Source organism: Porites lutea, chromosome 7 (assembly GCF_958299795.1).
Source record: "Porites lutea chromosome 7, jaPorLute2.1, whole genome shotgun sequence".
Lineage (NCBI taxonomy): Eukaryota > Metazoa > Cnidaria > Anthozoa > Scleractinia > Poritidae > Porites > Porites lutea.
This window is the reverse complement of record NC_133207.1, coordinates 25,279,183-25,298,542: the sequence shown is the minus strand read 5'-3', so window position 1 is coordinate 25,298,542 and position 19,360 is coordinate 25,279,183. Positions and strand designations below refer to the sequence as shown.

The following is a 19,360-nucleotide window of genomic DNA, read 5'->3' as shown; positions in this document are numbered from 1 at the left end:
AACTTCCGAGTTTTCACAGTGCGTGACACCAAAATAGGAATGCTGTCTCGTTGCAAAAAAGTCTCTCCTCTTGATTTTCAGCAGTGTAACCACTTCAAGTATCAGAAGATATGTTTATGCGTAGGTATGCTAGTTCTCGAGTGAAAAGAAAGAGCTTTTTTAGAAAAAGTGAACTCCAGATGTTTTTTGTTGTTTTCCGGCGGCCATATTTGGTGCACCAACATGGCGTCTCCATACAAAGCTCTACAAAGGTACCTGAAACGTTTCGGCAAATAACTCAGAAACTATGGGCCACAAAGACCTGAGACTTGGACAAAATGTTTATATATTAGTCTTTTACAACATTTCCCTTTCTTGGCTTCTTCCACTGGACGGTTTCCAATTGAATTTTTTGTTGCGTGACTGTGAAAACGATCTATACTTGGAGTAAAACCCGGAAACCTGTTTATAATTAGGACAGACTCGCAAAAAATTATATACCCTGTTTAGGACAGACTCGCGCGGCAGAGAGGTAAAAAAAAACACACCCTTTCAAGCGGCACATCCCCGTATAGGCCATATATGGGAGTAACCCCGGGGGGACCTACCCGACAAAGGATCCATTGCGTGACTTTCTTAGCAACAAGCCCCGTGCGGCGTCGTTGCGGAAGTAAACACCTCAGCCCTGAGCAATGGAGGAGAACGAGGAACTATTCGATGACTCCGTGAGTGAGCGAATCAACCATTCCTCTTCTCAGAGATCCCTTTCTACTACTGTGTTCAACATTCTGTGCGGATTAAAAAACCTCTTTTGTTCTGGCATGTTTGTAAAGGGATCGGCGTTTGTCGTAGGTTTCTGGCATCCCAGCAGAGGACTCCGCGCTATAATGGCCGTAATTCTTTTGCTTGTGGATATATATTTCGTCATTGCCTCTTTGTTTACGGCTTTCATCTGCAGGCGGTCCCAAACGCCCCTGAACACTTGGCTTTGTGGACTTACTTCCTCCACAAATTCATCATCTACAAGTTTAGCAGATAATTTAGGTGGAATTGAACTGGTTGATCTTCTGTCATTGGCTTCATTCTCTGCTGTACTGATGTCAAACGCGACATTCTTTTGGTGTATGTGGAAATTACAACAAAGGACAGTTTACTGCGTGACCCTGGAGAAGGCTTTCTCTACAGCAGGGCGTTCTATTTGGGTCACACTTAATGTCTCGATGTTGATCTTTGGTTTCTTTTTAGTTGTAGGGGTATTTTGGTTCTATTTCAATTTCAAAGAATCGTCCTATGGTATTTTTCTAAATTTGATGAGCGATTTACCAGCGTGGGCCACCCTCACCAGCTCCTGGATGTTTGTGGTTATTACCAGCGCAATGAAACATTGCGTGATGCAGTGCCAAGCAGAAATTAGACAAAGCTCTATTGACTGCAGCTTAGATGACGTCATTCGTATTCATAAACGTCTTTGCAAACAGATGTCAAGCACATCCGAGTCCCTAAAGGTCTGGTTTGTAACTCACTGGTTTATGTCAGCTGTTGTGGTTGTCATTTATGTTGCAAGCATGCTGTCATTTTTTGAGCAAGTCATAGATTGGTACTATTTGTACCATCATGTCGTCGTAAGTCTTCTAATCATTTACGTATTTGTATATCCAAGCTACTGTGCTGCATCTGTAACAACGCAGTCTGGTCGAATGCTTAGGGAACTTAACATGACAACAGATGAAGACTGGCCCACAGGACACCCATTCTGCAACCGCTCCCAGCTGGCACTCTTCCTACAGTATGCACAGTACACCAATTGTGGCTTTCAAGTTGGGGAGATTGCTTTTGGTGCTAATTTCGCATGGTTTTCAACTCTAATTGCAATGTGTGGCTTGGGTGTGAAAGTCTTGTGATTCATACTAAACAATTCACAAGTCACTGTCAGTCAATGGCAACTGTCACTGATTGGTAAGCAAGCAGAAAAACGAATGGGGATAAGCAAGAAAGGTAAAACCAAAGATCTCTATTTCAGTAATACAACTTTTGGTTCTGCCTTGAGATTAGTGTGCGTTTGGAGCATGGACCTTATATTTTTGGAAAAACCCAGCCTCATCCTTAGCTAGGAAAAATTATTTCCAAGAGGAGAATTTCAAATAGTCTCAATTTTAGATAACATGCAGCTGAGAATTTAAAGTTTCTGATCAAACCAAAGTGAGAAAGAACACAACATTTACCTGAAAATAACACTATGGGAAGTCAAACCTATCATGTGTTAAGGGTAAAATATCTTAAACGTCAATCAATCAATCAAGGGTTATTCCAAATCACTCTTTAGCTCTCTTTGGGCCCCCTTCCCTCAGAAGCTTTGTTCTCACATATTGAGGCAATATAGATGCAAACCAAGGGATAGGGTGTAGTTTTCGAGGTGCTCAATCCATCTCTACTCCTCGGCCTTTTTGGTAGCGTGGATCACCGGATCTAAACCTATAAACTCAGCCTTCTTCTCAGGTGCTTCGTTTTTCGCAAGGTAGAGGCGAGTGACTGGTGATGAACCGCAGGAGACCATGGGAAGGGTACAGACGCGCCTTCCCTTTTACGCGCACATTTTCATCGAGAGAGAGACGTCTGGGTAAGAGGCGGCTATAAACTACTGTCAAAGACCTGAACTACCTACAAGCCAATTTTTTTTACATACTAACAGAATGATGCAGCTATGTTTTCTCTAAAGTTAACGCTTTGTGGGTCCTTTATGAATATCCCCGTCGAGAAAAGGCTTATGGTACTTTGCGAAACGAAACGAAACGAAACGAAACGAAACGGTACTTTGCGAAACGGTACTTTGCGAAACTGTACTTTGCGAAATGGTACTTTGCGGAATGGTACTTTGCGAAACGGTACTTTGCGAAACGGTTACACAAGCGCCAATGCGCCTAAATTTTTCGCGTTGGCGACCAAATCCTGAAAATTAGCAGCCTAGAATGCTTCATCACACCTTATCTCTAGTACCTAGAATGCTACTGAAAGCTTAAGATTTGTTTCCAAAGAGCAGCATGTATTACCAGACGCCATCTTGGATTTAGGTGACTTGGATCGTTGCGTATGAACTATTTTAGTGTCGTCTTTGTAACACGTTGTTAAATTTACCCCTGTTACACAGAGGACACTAAAATGGTTCATACACAACGTTCAAGTCACCTAAATCCAAGATGGCGTCTGGTAATACATGCTGCTCTTTGGAAACAGACTTAACGAGGAAATTTGCTCCAGGTTTATCTTTACAAATCTTCAGCTTTCATTGGAATTCTAGGTACTCTAGATAAGGTGTGATGAAGCATTGTGTTGTAACCGTTTCGCAAAGTACCGTTTCGTTTCGTTTCGTTTCGCAAAGTACCATAAGCCTCGAGAAAACAGGTCACAAAAACGTCCTACTGTATTTACATAAACCCCCTCTAATTAGAGACTCGTATTTGGGCACAAAACCTCCATCGAAGGAGCTTTTACAGATAACATGCTAAAAATGGTTTCGATAGGAAGCTGTGTTGAAGTACTGAAATGCAAGTCTAGTTTTATTATTCCACTAATAGAATGAAATAACGACTTGAAATACCCCTTAAGGTGACTCGACCCAGTTTTTTGGGGGGGATACCATCCTACTTTGAAGCTCTCTGGTATCCCCACCTTTACTTTTATCGTAAGTCTAACACATAGAATGGATAACATATAGATCAATCTACAATATAACATAAAATTTTTGGCGATCGGAGTAAACGTCACGTGGTTATAATGCCACGCCCCTTTGAGGTCTGAGTCGAAAATCTGCTGTCGCCGGCATTTATTAATTATTATATCTCGGTGAGCATTCGGAAGTCAGCCAAGCGTGGTCATTGCACGCGTGCTGAACAAGAATGCTGTATAATGACAGACTACAAACAATAGACAACTCCCAAAGCACAAACTCAGCCAAAACACTAAAAATCTTCAATGTTTACTCAAGTTTGGGCTTATAGAAGATAATGTCACAGTTTTTCAATGACCATGAAATTCAGAGTCCGGGTAGTCAGTTAATCAATTGTGGCCCTGAAAAAATTTGAAGGAAAAAAAACTACGAATTTTTAAGAAAATGCTTTTTTGGTGAGAAGGACTCTTAAACGCTGACAAACGTCAACAAATAGCGAAAACTATAATTTCTATATGTTTGCTTTGCTCGAAATCGCGCGCATTTACAAGGCCGTAAAGCGTTTTGCTGACTTGCAAGGACCCATCTGTTATAACGATGCCCAAAATAAAGAGATGAATCTCATAGTTTATTAGATATAATCCGTGTAAAGTTTGCTTATCATTTTCGCATAAATTATGACCTAAATTTGAAAACCGCTGAATTTCTCGAATTGGGTCTTTGCGATTTTGGTGAAACTCTGTTCAGCGCAAGGCACTAATGCGCACTATGTGTAGCCGAGAGATTTTCACGCAAAAATGCCGGCGACAGCAGATTTTCGACTCAGACCTCAAAGGGGCGTGGCATTATAACCACGTGACATTTACTCCGATCGCCAAAAATTTTATGTTATATTGTAGATTGATCTATATGTTATCCATTCTATGTGTTAGACTTACGATAAAAGTAAAGGTGGGGATACCAGAGAGCTTCAAAGTAGAATGGTACCCCCCCAAAAAAACTGGGTCGAGTCACCTTAATTGTCAAGTTATCCGTCCGTATTGTAAGTTACCGAGTGGATTTTTTCCCAGAAATCAACGGGAAAAATGAGGATTCGCAACTAGGGACCCAGAAAAAGAGATTGTAAAGATACTATAGGATATCTATTTTATCTCCGAGGTTAATTAGGCGCCCAGGAAAGAATACTTGCAAATTTAGCGGCTCGTACCGGAGAATATAGCCTGCTACACAGCCGTTTTTAGTGTGGTCACGCAACACTCCTCCCCATCACTGTGGGGAGGAGCATTGCGTGACGACCCTAAAAACGGCTGTGTAGCAGACTAGGGAGAATACGACCCTCAAAATTGTCTAATCACAGCGCGGGTACTAACCTGAGAGATATACCTAATAAAAATTATGATTAATTAAAGGTGATTTACTCAGCGCCAGCCTTTCTTTATAACGAACCCTCATCAAATGAATGAGGATTCTAAAGCTAGTATGGTGCTGCTTGATCAACTGAGTTTACAAAGTAAATTGGCCACCGTAGAGAGATTGAGACTGCTGACGATCCGACAACTAGTCCTTCGTCATAGCGGATCTGACGAACGGATAACCGCGTTGGAACATCAGCTTTTTAATGTTACTTAGTTGTTAAGATCAAACTTTAGTTGCGAATCCTTATCAGATCGATTCCGGCGCTCTGTCGCATTTTTTATCCCCGCATGAACTTTTAATATAATGTTGAATTTTCGTAATTCTTCGCGTTGAATTGTACAAAGGCGTAACAAATAATTGAATTGATTCTCTTAACCACAAATGGTCAATATCAAACCACTCTCAAGATTATATTTGAAAACACTTTATTCTGCAATTCATTATATACATTGATCACATTTCTTAAAGCGGATTATACAAAATAAATATCCTGTTAAACGCATGCGCGATAGCAAACTAATTTTCGTCCGTTTACTTCGTCCGGGGATTTTCGTACGCTTCACTATAAATAGAACCGGGTATGTTCAGGTTCCGTTTGGAAGAGAGAAAGTATGCTTGTGAATGGAAGATGTGCATGTATACGATCAGCTTTTGACCTCGCTTGCTGGTCTGATTGAGACTGGAGTTTTAAAGCGACAAGGCCGTTCTTAAATTTATGATGTGATTGTAGAGTTTCACTGAGGGTCCTAGTTTTAAGTTCATTCCCTTCATTAGCATCTCAGGGGACAATGAAAGCAGTGCTTTACCATCAATCTCCTACAACGGAACAAAAATTAAATACAAATTATGAAACATGGCAAAATGACACCTTTTTGATTGGTAACTGCGTTAAACCTGGACTGTTAAATGACCATTTTCAAAAAGGGAAAGACACGCTTAACTACAGCGTACAGGGCAGTAGCCTCCCACGCAGACGTTCTTACGGGTTCGTCACGCAATCTTTCCTCCCCCACGTGGGGTAGGAACGCGTGACGAACCTCTAAGAACGTTTGCGTGGGAGGCTAACAGGGCAGGGTATATACTTTTTACGTTCTTTAAGATAAGAAAAAATCTGAGGAATAAGATTATCATGGTATGCCAATTTTAGTGTAATGTTGCGGATAGAAAACTCGTTACTATCAAACGGTAGATGGACACTATACATGTATCGTTCATGACACGTACAAAAAGGAGCTATTTGTTTCACGCAAAAGTTGCCCATTTAAGGGAACCCAAGAGAGTCTTGGATTCTGTATCCCACGCTGTGGGACTAGGTACTAGATTCCAGAATCTTTGTCGGAGGAACTTGGATTCCGGAACCAATCGTAACTGGAGCTTCGGATTCCTTACGCTGTCTTCCGGATTCCAAAGCCTAGGATTCCGGATTCGACAAATCAAATTTTACGGATTCCAGATTCCACAAGCAACCATTTCCCAGATTCCGGAATCCGGATTTTCTTATATGGGAGATAAAAGGTTAAACGTCTTTGACGTACGTCCACTGTCTACAATATTAGGCTGATTTAGTGACAGAACGGGAACGTCATTTGACGACAGGAAAGCGCGCAGAAAGGACTAAGCTCGACTTCCGGTGCTCAATTTGCCGCTCAGCCATTGGTCAAGCCAGTTGTTTGATTTGCGTGCGCCGTCGTCAACTGACGTTCCCGTTCTGGTGCTAAATCAGCCTTCGAGAACACTGCAGGGCACTAAGACTAGTGCCTGCATCAAACTGAATGAAGCTATACCACATAAACATACACCATTTGCAGGAAGCCATTACGACACCTGAAGAAAGATCATGAGGTTATCCCTGTATTAAGATCTCTCCTTACAGATAACCCACCCTTCCCAGGGAAGGTTGGCCACACCGCCGGGGTCTACATCCCCTATTTTTTTTCGAACAGACGTAGGGTTCTTTTACGTCCCACAAGAGCCAGCTAAGTGAAAGTGCTGTTAGACGGAACCCACGGGTTTCGTCCTTATCCTAGAAGGCTAGAAAGTCTAATCGTTTGCAGAAGTCACTGCCGTAGTCTGTAGTTATTCCATTCTTTTACAGGAACTTCTCTTTATCGTGCTAAAGCTGAAAGTACTGTTATGTACACAAGTCTGCTAAGTTCAAAGAAGGAAAGTCAAATTCGAAAACAAAATTAATATCAATACATTTTTCTAAGGGGCAATACAAAAACGACTGCGAGTATCACCTTGTGTAATCTCTCAGCTTTGGCGGTACCCAGACTTGACGTTTTGGCAAAAATCAGAGATTGTATTACAAACCTGCTCTAAAAATAACTCCGCCTTATCTGCGCAATCCGTAGCAGCAATGAAATCCGCCACATTTTTCACGCTCCATTTCGTCAGCTCCTTGTCGCATATTGCATTAGTCTTTATGTACTCGACCAGTGGAGGACTGGGCTCCACGCCTTGATTTACCGCCACCACCTCTCGCGGAACCAGCTTGGCCCGAACATAAACCGACATCGGGTTGAAAATGGCTTCTTGATTGTTCAACACCGTTTGGTTTGGCGCAATTTCCTGTATTCGACATAAAGGCGGGTAAGGAGGCTTTCCTTGTGAAGCTGATAGCGTGCCGCCTGAAATCTCTTGAACCAGCGACGGTGCAGAGCTGGGCGGAATCGCACTTCCCCTCGATAGACCGACGCTGTGTGTAGTTATCGTTTTCAGAATGTTAACTAAGGAGTTCTTACTGCTGCCGCCTGTTGAGCATCCAGTCGTATTGACCGAGTCAGTCCGCGAAGGATTTAACGCGGCGGTATCGCTGATTAAGTCGCAACATGAGTGAACTCTTGATTTGGAATGGATATGATCACTGTACAGTGCGGGTGGCGCCTGTGAACCCGACAGAAGCTTCCCCGTAGCGGGGACACACCCAGTATGCACTTCCTTTAAGGCAGTCATTGAGTTCGGACTAGGATAAGGGCGGGTCACGTAGTGTCCAACTGTCGTACAACTGCCGTTCAGACTACATTCGCTTCTGACATGATTAGGCGCGCGTCCCTCCAGTGGTGACATCGATTTGTCCCCCACCCGGTGCGTCCGTTGTGCTCCAGCTGGCACAAATGCATAAGCCGCTTCTCTGGTGCTTGCCTTGTATACAGGCAAAAGGTAACCTGGCCTGGGGTTAGTGGGAGTCCCAGGAGTGGGAGATGGGACTGGGGCCTTCGCTAAGTAAACGATACATTTGGAATCGACAGGAACCGACGGCATTGCTACTTGAACTTTAACCGCGGCTGATGTGGTCGTCATGGTTACCGGTGATGTCTTGCAAATCGAAACTGGGTTAGATTTTGTAGGAGATTTTTTAGCTGCGAAGAAGTTAAAGTTTGGAGTTTCGTCGCGCCGATTTTGCAGGGAATAGCACTGCTTTATCTGAGGCATAGCTTCTTCTATAAAATGAAAACAAAAGAGAAAATACAGAACTACTGTAAGCCATCACCTAGTATGATGCTAATCAGTCCGGGTGAGCCCCAAGGGGAACGCCGGGTGCAATTTTTACACTGCTGCAACGTCGTGGCAAATAGCATCAGGCCCCAAAGCTCAAGTGGGAGAGGTGGGTGAAGAGTGTCCAGAGAAGAAAGCGTGACGAGCACTAAGAATGGGTTTCCCTCGAAAACAGAACAATACAATACTTTTCGTTGACACTATTGTTTCGTAATTTTTTTTCACCGCTCACAAAGAAACGCTACTTTGCGCTCATCAGTTGAGAGATTCTGGAAATACAAAGGCCTCTACCTCGTCGCTCCCTGCTGTCGCGTCGAGCGACTGCGGCGAGCGGCGTGGAGCGATTAGGGCTTGGCTAAAGGGGGGAATTTCATATATCCCATGATGCTTCACGGCAAATTTGTCTCCTCTCTCCGCGGTGGAAAGAACGTTCGAGGGTTTCGAGGGAGATTTTCAACGACCTGAATTTCAAGATGTAGCTCATCCAATGTAAGTTTTAATGAGCCGTGTTAATCTTTGGTATCTTATTAATAATGTAAAATGGTCCCATGGTCATTTCACGCATTATTGCTCTCGTTTACGACCCCGTTAAGCCATGCTGTTTTAACTCGCAAGTGAATATTTATTTAGATGACTTTCAGTTATCGAAAACTGTCTTTATTCTAACAAGGTTTTGCCCTAATAAATTATTTAAATCGGCGGAAAAGTGGTGCTTGATACTAGTTCCACGTTCCGACCTCTTTCGACCTCGCGATTTTTATGGGTTTGATCGTTTTGAAATATCGCATTTTCTGCCCTTTCTCCACTAAGATGCAAGACGAAGGTTTCAATTTCTTTATGCTAAGTCCCCGGGGGGGGGGGGGGGTACTGCAATATCTGGCCTATATAGGTATGTGCCACTGTGAAGGGTATGGTTTTCAAGCAGTTTACTCTAGGATAGGGTATATAAATCAGAGCGTTTGGCTCTAGAATAGGGTATCATTTTTCAGGAAACTGATCAGCTGGTTGAAGATTTTATGTAGACTAGGTACACAGCTACTCTAGGATAGGGGGATTTGGGAAGTTTACTCTAGTATAGGGTAGCAAAATTAAGCTGAACTAGCTCTGGTAAAGGTTAAGGGTTCCAGGCTCCCAGCGGCACATCCCCACCCAGAAATTCCTAAAGTGCCCCCCCCCGCCGGGGCTAAGTCCTGCGAAGATGGGACATTTTCTCTTGAATTCGCCCTTTTTTCGTTGATCAAAACACAAATATTATCTCTTGAGCTTATGATGAATGTTTAAATTCAATGGTTTATAGTTATTGAAGCTTTTTTGTCTCATTATTTTAGGTAAATTGGTTTCTCATGGTGGCTTCCGGTCGCAACCGCGCGAGGGGAACTTGAAATATACAGGGCAGCAAATGTCATGGAATAGCACGCCGTAGGACCTCAACCGGCGTATAAAACCTTTTTTCTTATTAAAGCTCTTTTCTGTTTATGTTTGACAATGATGCTTAGCTCGTGTTGTGTTACGAAAAATATGGAGATGTCTTTGTTATTTTTATTGTTTGTTGGAGCTATTTTCCTCCTTTGAATTTTATCTCCGATAGACGTCACTTTGCTCTTAAACGGTCTCGGTATTTTCGACTACATAAGCCGAGCTTGTTGAAGTAAAAGCGTGTGCAGTCACTGTACGGTTGATGTACTGCATCGATGAATTATTGAACTGACAATATGAACACCCCGATCACAAACAAGCAACTAAGAGAAATCTCACACCTAGAATATGTATTTATTTCAAGACAAGTCGTGGAAATCGCCTGTTAATTCATGGAGAGCTTTGTCAACGCACGTTAAAACAGGACGTACTGAAGCAAAGACCTTCCTCGCTAGCTTCTTAGAACGTTTGTGTGGACTGCGTTGCTATCGTAAGTCTAGTTAACTCATAATCGGCGGGCAAAACACTCTCTTTGACTTAACAAGAGATATATTTGGAATAGTAAAACGAAAATCGTAAATAGACCGACGCAGCAAAGGTACAGAAAGTTTTATCGGCAGAACAAATCGCTTTCCGCTGCTGTTCAACTGTCACGTCCCTGTTGAACTGATAGCATCACGTGCGTTCGGAAGCTTGATAATATAGTATGAAGCGATGCATCATGGGATATATGAAATTCCCCCCTTTGGCTTGGCTTATCTTAAAGGGGCGATGTCACTAGGATATTGTTGTTTTAGGTCAATTCTGTGCTGAAGTCATTACATAGTGCCTTTAACCATACATAGAATGCCCCTGTAGAGTTAAGAATGAAGATCTCAAACAAATTTTCTCAGGGAGCACTAACCATAATAAGCTCTGGGAGGATTTTTGCAGGGATAGCATTAAAACTTAAGAAAGTTTCAATCCATGTCCATCCTTGCCATCCGACGTTGCAACAAACGGCAGGAGACAGTCAAATAGATAAACATATGTCTTAAATGACATTATACTACTACATAAGAAATTTCTGCAATTTGATTGGCTTAGAGCAGTGGTGTTTCAGCTTAATTTGAAATACCTACATGTGAAAATTACAAACCTTTTGCGGGTAGTAGTATAAACAAATAATAGCATGATTTGTACGTGATATTTGGCATAAATACCACTGGTGGTATTTCAAAATTTTCTCAAATTTCACTCGCCTAACGGCTCGTCAAATTACGTATACGTTACGTATAACAATTTCGAAATATCACTTGTGGTATTTATGCCAAATATTACTACAAATCATGCTATTATCTATACAAATTGAGTCATTAGTTTATGAATTCAGTTGATGCGAAGGCAGCAAACAGCGTGACATTGCCTCTTTAAACAACTGCACCTTGACATACCAAACTTTGAGTGTACAAACATCATGAAGTCGACTCGAAACTTTTGAGTTCTAGGCACTTAAAGCTAACATCAAGGGTGTCTTAAACAGGCCAGTGAAGACTGACGCCATGGTAACTTCATCTCTTGTGACGCTTTTAAAAGTCTTAAAAGTGGTCCTAATTTGGCAACAACTCTTCTGGTTAGCCATTTGTTTTGCACTAGGCTAGCAGCAACTGACATGAGAGGTAAACTAAGATCAGGCCAAATTGTATTTGCTAACCAAATGGAGGGATAGCGTGCATCTTATCCACAAAGTGGTGCCTCAGTCGAAAACTATAATACGTGGAAGTTTAACATTTGCGTGGTGAGCGGAGTGTAGGTTGAAGATAACAAAATCATGTACCTTTATCGTTTTCTGGTTGATCTACGCTTTTATGACTGGGTCTTATTACTACTGCACTATTCGCAGAACTTGAAATCGTGACCGGCTAGAAAAAGATATAAAATAAAAACGTTAAACATTGTAATTAAGCAGAAGTAAATTAAAATAAAGAAAATTAGAACAAGTCCTTTTCCCATTTTCCTCTCTTCTCCGCTATGTTGTTGGCTCTCCGGAATAAAGTTTGTGGACAATATAGGTAAAAAGTTCCAACTTGTTATTCCCTTGGTACAAGTAGCTACACCTCTCGCGTCAAAAGCCCTACATCCGCCCGAGGCAAGTTTAAACTGCCAACACTGTCTAGCCTACGTGGCAGGAGAGCAATGAAGAACAGGAAGAAAGGAAGTCGCGCGCGCTAAAACGCGAAGAACGCGCTCCGTTCTCGTTTTTCGCGCCCCCGAATTTTCCCTCCCCATTCCCCTTCAGAGCTTACCAGGCGCGCAGGCAGACCTTTAATGAATAAAGGACAGACTTTCTCTAGCTTACCCCATTTTCTCTCGCTATACTCTCCAGCGTCGTTGGCTTGTCAACACGCATGAGAGAAGGCTAAAATTATTGAAAAATGAATGCATATAAATAATTAGTTGATTAACTAATTAGTTTAGAGTCTCTTTAACAATCATTTTATTGTAAAATTTCCATCACTCGGCTGCTTTGGGTGAGGCGAAAACGTAAGCCGGAAAAGAAAATCTGTATTGAAAACAGAGCCTTAGCTAGCAAGAGTTCAGAACGAGACAAGACTTGGTTCAGAACATAATGTTTAGTTTTAAAATGATCTTCAGTCGAACAAGATTAATCAGTTTCTTCTGAAAAAAATAGGTGATGAAAAATTCTGAAGATAACCCGGTTTTGGACCCTCTAGATGTAAAATTTTTCTGGAGGGTATGCCTCCCCACCTACCCCTCCCACGGCGTGTCCCTCGTCTCCAGTCTGCCTCCCGTGATCTTGTATGTCAAGAGTTGTCAATAAATCAGATACAATATCTACATTAAATCGTCTGTGAGAAGAAACCAATCTTCTTCCCGAGGGTTTACAGTATATATTGCCGGCTTCGAAAAAAGATTAATTTCCAATTTATATGTAAATTTATTTACGCGATATGCTTCTCCAAGAAAGACGAATTGTTTATTCGTTCTATCTTCCCTTTTGTGTAATAGTTTTTTTTCCCTTACTCTTCTTCTCCCTTGTATTTGTAAGTTAAATGCAGATGCAAAAATACTTAAAATCATTCTGGCGTTGCTATGAAGCGGGCATAATCTAAAATACTGCTTTTCAATAGGAGTTCTGACTGATTTTCATAAACTGTCGAAATCACACGAAATGACTGCGCGGTTATCTAAATTAGCTTAAATTCACCGTAAAGACCTTATTTCAATCGCATGTTTTACGAACGTGTTCGACTTTCTTTTGAATTTGGATCACAAGTGAAAAGCGAAAGTTGCCGACACACTGATTTGGAAGCAAGACCAGTTATAACTCAGCTTGATCACTTTGAAAAGGTCTATTCGCCCAATATTTGTATTAATTTCGTCCTTACTTTTTTCTTTTGTTTTGTGACAACAAAGTGTCAAAAGTGTATAAATTATCAAATTCGCTTGGTTCAGAGTCAGGGATATTTAATATATATACACAGCTATTTCGGGGAAGCCAGTTGTCGGGTAAACGGCACGCGACAACCCCGAAGGGTTTTGTGGGTGGTAGTTTGAGTTCTCTGTTTTTCAAAGAAATTTGAAAGAATGGCAGGAGAGGCCATGGCCATATGTCTGCGGGTGCTAAAGGAAACTAACAAAAGTAGGTTCGAAAGCTACAGTGTCAAGAGCAGTGTATTGTGCATATTCCATATTACCTTTGGGAATGGTCGCGTGCACATTTTTTCCTACAACCTTTCTCGAAATAGCTGTATATAAAATCTTCTTCGATAAAAGGCGCTCAAAACTGAATCGTCAAGGAATATAGCAATCGAAGCTTAACGAGTCCCGCTTCGTCAGTAATTATTTTTCAAAAATTTGGTAAAGTTAATAAAATTTGAGCGTAAAAGAATATTGATAAGTTTAAATTGAAATTACTCTTCAATTTCTGCGGTGAGCGTTAAGGTATATGTACTTCATCATCAAATGTTTTCTAAGCGATTGATAATGCTTCGTATTAAAATTCAGGGTAACTTAGAAAACTTAAATTTAGATACTTGTAAGGATGAAAAATTTGGTTAAACATTTTGTATAAAGATTATTATCACAAAAACAAAACTACATTTCGACGAACGCGGTCTGTTTTTCTTTGATAATTTTCCTTTTGAACATCATTCCCGGTGAAAATTTCCATTAACTCCAATAATTAGGGGATTCATTTCAAACACCTTTTTGAATTTTTCTTCACTCATGCAAACCGAGTTTACAGCAGCGCATTCGTTTTCTTTGCACAAAGCATGCTCTAATCGAATCCCACGCAAATTTTAAGGTATCAAAAAAAAAAACGCGAACTTCATGCACATTCGATCTGCCTACCATTTCGTCGATATCACCATCAATGTATATAGCCTCTAGCTTTCTTTTTCTGTTTGTCCTATCCGGCTGTGCATTTGTTGGTTCCAGGCGTAAAAGCTTTTGTATTGCGACAGGATTTGCCTCATTGCTGTTCCCAGCTTTTTCCGGCCCTGTGAAATAAGAACGTAGGACTTTAAATCTAGCTGCCATTTCTAAGCGGATAGCTTAAAGCACCAAAAGCCGAGAAAATTCTCTCCGCCACGTGCATCGTTTGTTATTTGTTAATTCTTTCTGGCAAAGTTTGGTCGCGCTAGCAAATAAATATATTCATATTCCCGTGGTAACAGATGATAACAGATATTGCGAAGTCAATTTGATTAACAATTATTTTACCAGAGGGGCTGACTGATATTAACATTTACTTTGATCGTGGTCTGCTGATTTTGATTTTATTCTATCCAAGGCGGAGGCTATATAACCAAGCGCAATTCCCCGGGGAAATCCCTTTAATCAGTTTTTTTTTTGCCGGGGAAGGGTTTGCCCCTGGGAACCTGAAACCCCCTGGTTCCCTCGTTTCCCGTTCATCTCCTTCTTTCTTCACTTTTTCACGGCCCAAAGCGATATTTGTATGGGTAAAAGCATTGACGTTCCGTCTGGAACACCATAATAGAGGCGGACCAAAATCTGCATACACTCCTGTTAAAACACTAAACGAGACGACGAGGATCTTCGTTCTTTCGATGTTGTTCCCCTGGTCCTTAGTCTAGACACCAAAAATCCATTTCCTGTCTCAAAACCTTTAATTGCGGTGCTGCCAATCATTTTTTCCAAAATCCTCTGCTTTGTATACGGCCTTACTTCAGACTAAACCAAAAGAAGACCACGCCCTCCAGTTCGGGTTTCATTCGTAAATACATGCGAGAACCCTTAAGCCAGGCAAAGCCCTAATTTGGAAGAATTTCTTGCATATTTCAAATTGAAATGATCGTTATTTTCATATTCACTATATTCCAAGTGATCTACGTGCAAAAATGTAATTTCAGTTGTTAACTACTCGAGCGGTCAAGATGGATATTTAGCTGCCCATTCACTCGAGGGATTTTCCGCTTTGTTCCCGCAAGAAAACTTTCTTCTGGCCATATCATAAAACTCTTTCATGGCCAAAAGTATTTGCTCAAGAATGGCCAGATATTGGCCATGTTCCTTCTCAGGTGTGGCTAATATTCGGCCAGTGTTATACGTGTATATAATTGTTTATTAAGAAATTACAAAATCTGGCAAAAAACAGCAGTTTACACAATCCACCCAGTTGTCAATAGTACCTATTTCTGAGGACTTTCCACTGTCAAGATGTTCATCAGCCTGATTATTAAGAGACTGCAAAAATAACAGCAGCTTATGGTTAGTTACGACTAAACAGATGCAAGGGAGGTGATCTGAGACCCTTGTTATGCAAAAGTGGTCATGGCGCTGAACCAGCTTGAACGATTTCCCCTCAAACATCGACATCGAAGCTGGAGATGTTTATTTACTTTGAACCGCTGCAGCAACAGACTTTTATTGGATCAACCAATAAGATGGCTTCGGCTAAACACTCATTGTTTTAATCATGCTCTAATATAAGATGTGCTAATCTGTGAATTGCCTTTAAAAGCATAGACCAATATCTCAAAATAAATACGCGCGATAAAATCTGTACGGTGCTGTGTAAGTCTCTCTACCGCATTCAGAATACCTTGGTTTTTTAAAAAACGCTCAAACAATTAAAGTCATCTAGTCATGCTTAGAACTGAAAGACAAAGTAGTCACAATGACTACTCCTTTGAATGCCTAAAAATAAGCAGTGATTATAATTTTTTTAAACTAAATAATTTATGATTAAATTTGAATGGCTTTTTCAATACTGTACCACTTCTGTACCACTTTGTTATACCTAGTCATGCAAATGAGGCTCGCTGTTGAAAGGCCACCAATTCTAATTAAAAAATCGCTGTTCCGATAGCAAGTATGGCGAGCGGCAAAAGATTTGCGGGTTTGGACTTACTTCTCATTGGTTGATTTTTCAAAAAAGGTCGCGGGCCCGTCTTTCTATGAATAAAATCTGCGGCGAGACGTCGTCTAATGAGAATGAAAAAGCCACGCGAAAGTTCTGTTTAAGTGTGCGGTTTTTTTTTGGGGGGGGGGAAACAGTACGAAAACGGATTTTTGTTTTCATATTAAATGGATTCTTCACCACCAACGCAATGAAATACCCGAAAAAGGATCATTTGTCATGACAACGTTTATGTCATTTAGCACCTCGTGGTAGGCAAAATGCGCGGCGCCACCAACACATTGAGGCTCATTTTCTGACACAGATGATTTGCTGCGGGATTTTTGCCTCATTTCAGTAATGCGATTCAGATGCGACTTGAAATTGCGCATGTAACTAACTACTGGCGATTTCATGGCGATTTCATGGCGATTTGTCGCTGCGCAATCACCGTTAATTCAAACTTGTTGGAATTTCAATGAGAGTGACCAAAAGCCTCCTTGGCTCGGATGACTGTTGACATCAGTTGAAACTTACGGTAACCATTATATACTCTATATAAAGATTGGAAATCGCATCAAAAATTCCTTAAAACTGCGTACGGTAATAATCGCTACAAAAATCGCGCGGCAAAACGGCGAGTGTGTAACCTGGCCTTTACAAGGTATAATGTACCTTTTTCATTTGTTTTTCATTTTCAGCTCAAGTACTGTTTCCTGAGACTCAAACATTTGCTAGAGCCTTATGATTAAGTTGGCAAGGAGACTTTGAACCGTGACATGTTCTTGATCTAAGGCATCTAATTTCTTTTCCTCTGTCACCGCGAAACTTAGACTTGGATAATGAGATTTCAATTAACAGTGCCACAAATAAAGACCTTTTACACGAAACTGAAAAACGTGAGTGAAAAATGAGAGATAACTTGGTTAACACCATTAGTTACAGCATCGGTAGGACGCAAATTATAGGCGAAATGTACAACAGCTCAAAACAAAAATTCTACCTTCCATACGTACGTTAATCGAATGAAAGCGTCTCGCTTCTGAAAACTGGAACAGGTGCAACTATGGTTTTTTTAAAAAATCAAAACCGTGTATTATGAGAAGATTAAAAACTACTCTCCGCATATTTTTCTCTGCGCGCGTTATCAGTTTTCAGAATTCTCTTACCGGGGAACTTGTATGCAAATATTAACCAGCTCGGATATTGATCTTTATGTTCTTAAATATGGCAGCCTTGTGTAAATAATCCGCGATAAAAATTTTACATGATCTTACCTTTGAAGGCGTTTTGAACGCTGCGATGGGTCTTTTCTCTGCGATTTGCGTCGAGTTTTTTAATGTCTTTAACGTGCTCACGTTGTACAGTAACGGCTGTCCCATTGTTCTAACTTTCTCATTTTCTATAAACTTTATTTCGGCCGTGTCTGTCTTTGCGTTTTCTCTAAAGGTCGTTCCTTTTGAACCTTGAGCAAGAAGCGCGCTTCCTAGGTCCTTTCCTCGCGTTTCAAATGAAAGTTCCTTCACTTCATCATCCTGATTTAAAACTCGGGATTGAGTCGCTTCATTTGAATTTTCAATAATTTGCTGTTTCTTGTTTACAAGTTCATTTCTAGTATCATGTGCGATTTCCTCATTTGCCTGGACACGCAGATTTCCAACTCGTTGCCATATGGGCAATTTCTGATTTCGTCGTTCTTCGACCCATTTTTGCCGATCCATTCGTCGCTTCTGCCTTCTTAAGTCCCATTCCTGGGACATTTTCAATATATGCAGTTCATTCTTTTGTTTTTTGGTACGAAATTCTGCTTCCTTGCCTCTACCTTTAAAGTTACTTCGTCCAAGATTTTTGTCTCCTTTTTCACGCGGCTTATTCATGTCCGACTGTCTTTAAATTCCTCCAAAACGGTCTCTTTTTTTCCTAAATCTGTTCTCAAAAGATTGGGAAAGTTAGCGAGCGGGGAATAAATAATCACTAACCTGTATAATACTGTTTCACTTTACGAATCCATTTTCTTTCTAAATATGCGCATATCAAGTAGACAACAGAATTTTGAATAATTGCCACACTAGATGACGCCAGTGTACGAACGCGCTTTCAACAAACTTAACTAATATATTCCCTATTTCGTAAAATATTCGCAGAAGTGATTATTTTTGCTTTGTTGGTGCAGAGACCAAAACACATTTTGAATTGCAAACAGGATAATAGCTTCTTGCCCGAAGCGGTTCTGTTAATGCTTTGTGACAATATATTCAATCGATCCTGGTCTAAAAAAAACCGCGCGCTTTAATTTTTTTTTCTCATCGAAAAAGAACTATACAAAAATTATTTTCTATGAAAATACTCACAATGATTAATGATTCCGGTGCGCTATGCAATTACTACAGTTGATAAGAATAGCGCCTTTCTCTTTTCAAAGGATCAATAAAAAAAATCCTTTGTCAATTTGATTTCTCTTGCTCGCGATGTAATAAACGCAAAATGCAAATTAGACATCGTTGAAACAAGGCGAAACAAAAGCAAACAGCTGCCTTGTGTATGCTAATTTGATTCGTCGTCACTCACAAACACCTGGTACAGGTTTTGTAAGCATCGATTATCATTCACCACTGGAAAGAATTGACAAAATCCACAGTAAAACAGATCACTGAATGAGTCAAAATAAGCACTATCACACACAATGCTAACAAAAGCTGAATGAAGGCGAGAAAAAAAAAATGAAATTGCAAGATGTTATAGAAGTTCAAATTCATGGCGCACTTAATATCTAGTCTCGTACCATCGTTTAATATTCAGCGCTTACAAATGGCTCATTACCCATTTCGTCCAATGTCTTACAATATTCCGATCTCTCAATCGAATTTTGAATGTCTCAAGTGCTCTTCAAAGTGTTCAAGACCTGAGATATTAATGGAATATTTAATTTAAAAACTTGTTTTGATCATGAAAAAGATCAGAAAAGATGGATAATGATCTGTATCCTAGAAACGATAACATCATTTAATTTCACCAGCAAA

The 19,360-nt window shown here is 40.7% G+C and overlaps 2 protein-coding genes across 2 annotated transcripts; one reads left to right on the top strand and one right to left on the bottom strand.

Moving 5' to 3' along the window:
• The first annotated feature begins 685 nt into the window (after nucleotides 1-685).
• Nucleotides 686-2,725, top strand: LOC140943897 (uncharacterized). Its single transcript, XM_073393013.1, has one exon. The coding sequence runs from the start codon at nucleotides 801-803 to the stop codon at nucleotides 1,878-1,880; it is 1,080 nt and encodes a 359-aa protein (XP_073249114.1). The 5' UTR covers nucleotides 686-800; the 3' UTR covers nucleotides 1,881-2,725.
• A 2,742-nt stretch (nucleotides 2,726-5,467) lies between these two features.
• Nucleotides 5,468-18,340, bottom strand: LOC140944668 (uncharacterized). Its single transcript, XM_073393787.1, has 7 exons — nucleotides 17,618-18,340; nucleotides 15,631-15,685; nucleotides 14,330-14,532; nucleotides 12,312-12,371; nucleotides 11,790-11,874; nucleotides 7,373-8,502; nucleotides 5,468-5,875 (listed from the first exon to the last, which is right to left on the bottom strand). The coding sequence occupies exons 1-7, from the start codon at nucleotides 18,215-18,217 to the stop codon at nucleotides 5,747-5,749; spliced, it is 2,262 nt and encodes a 753-aa protein (XP_073249888.1). The 5' UTR covers nucleotides 18,218-18,340; the 3' UTR covers nucleotides 5,468-5,746.
• Nucleotides 18,341-19,360: the final 1,020 nt, after the last annotated feature.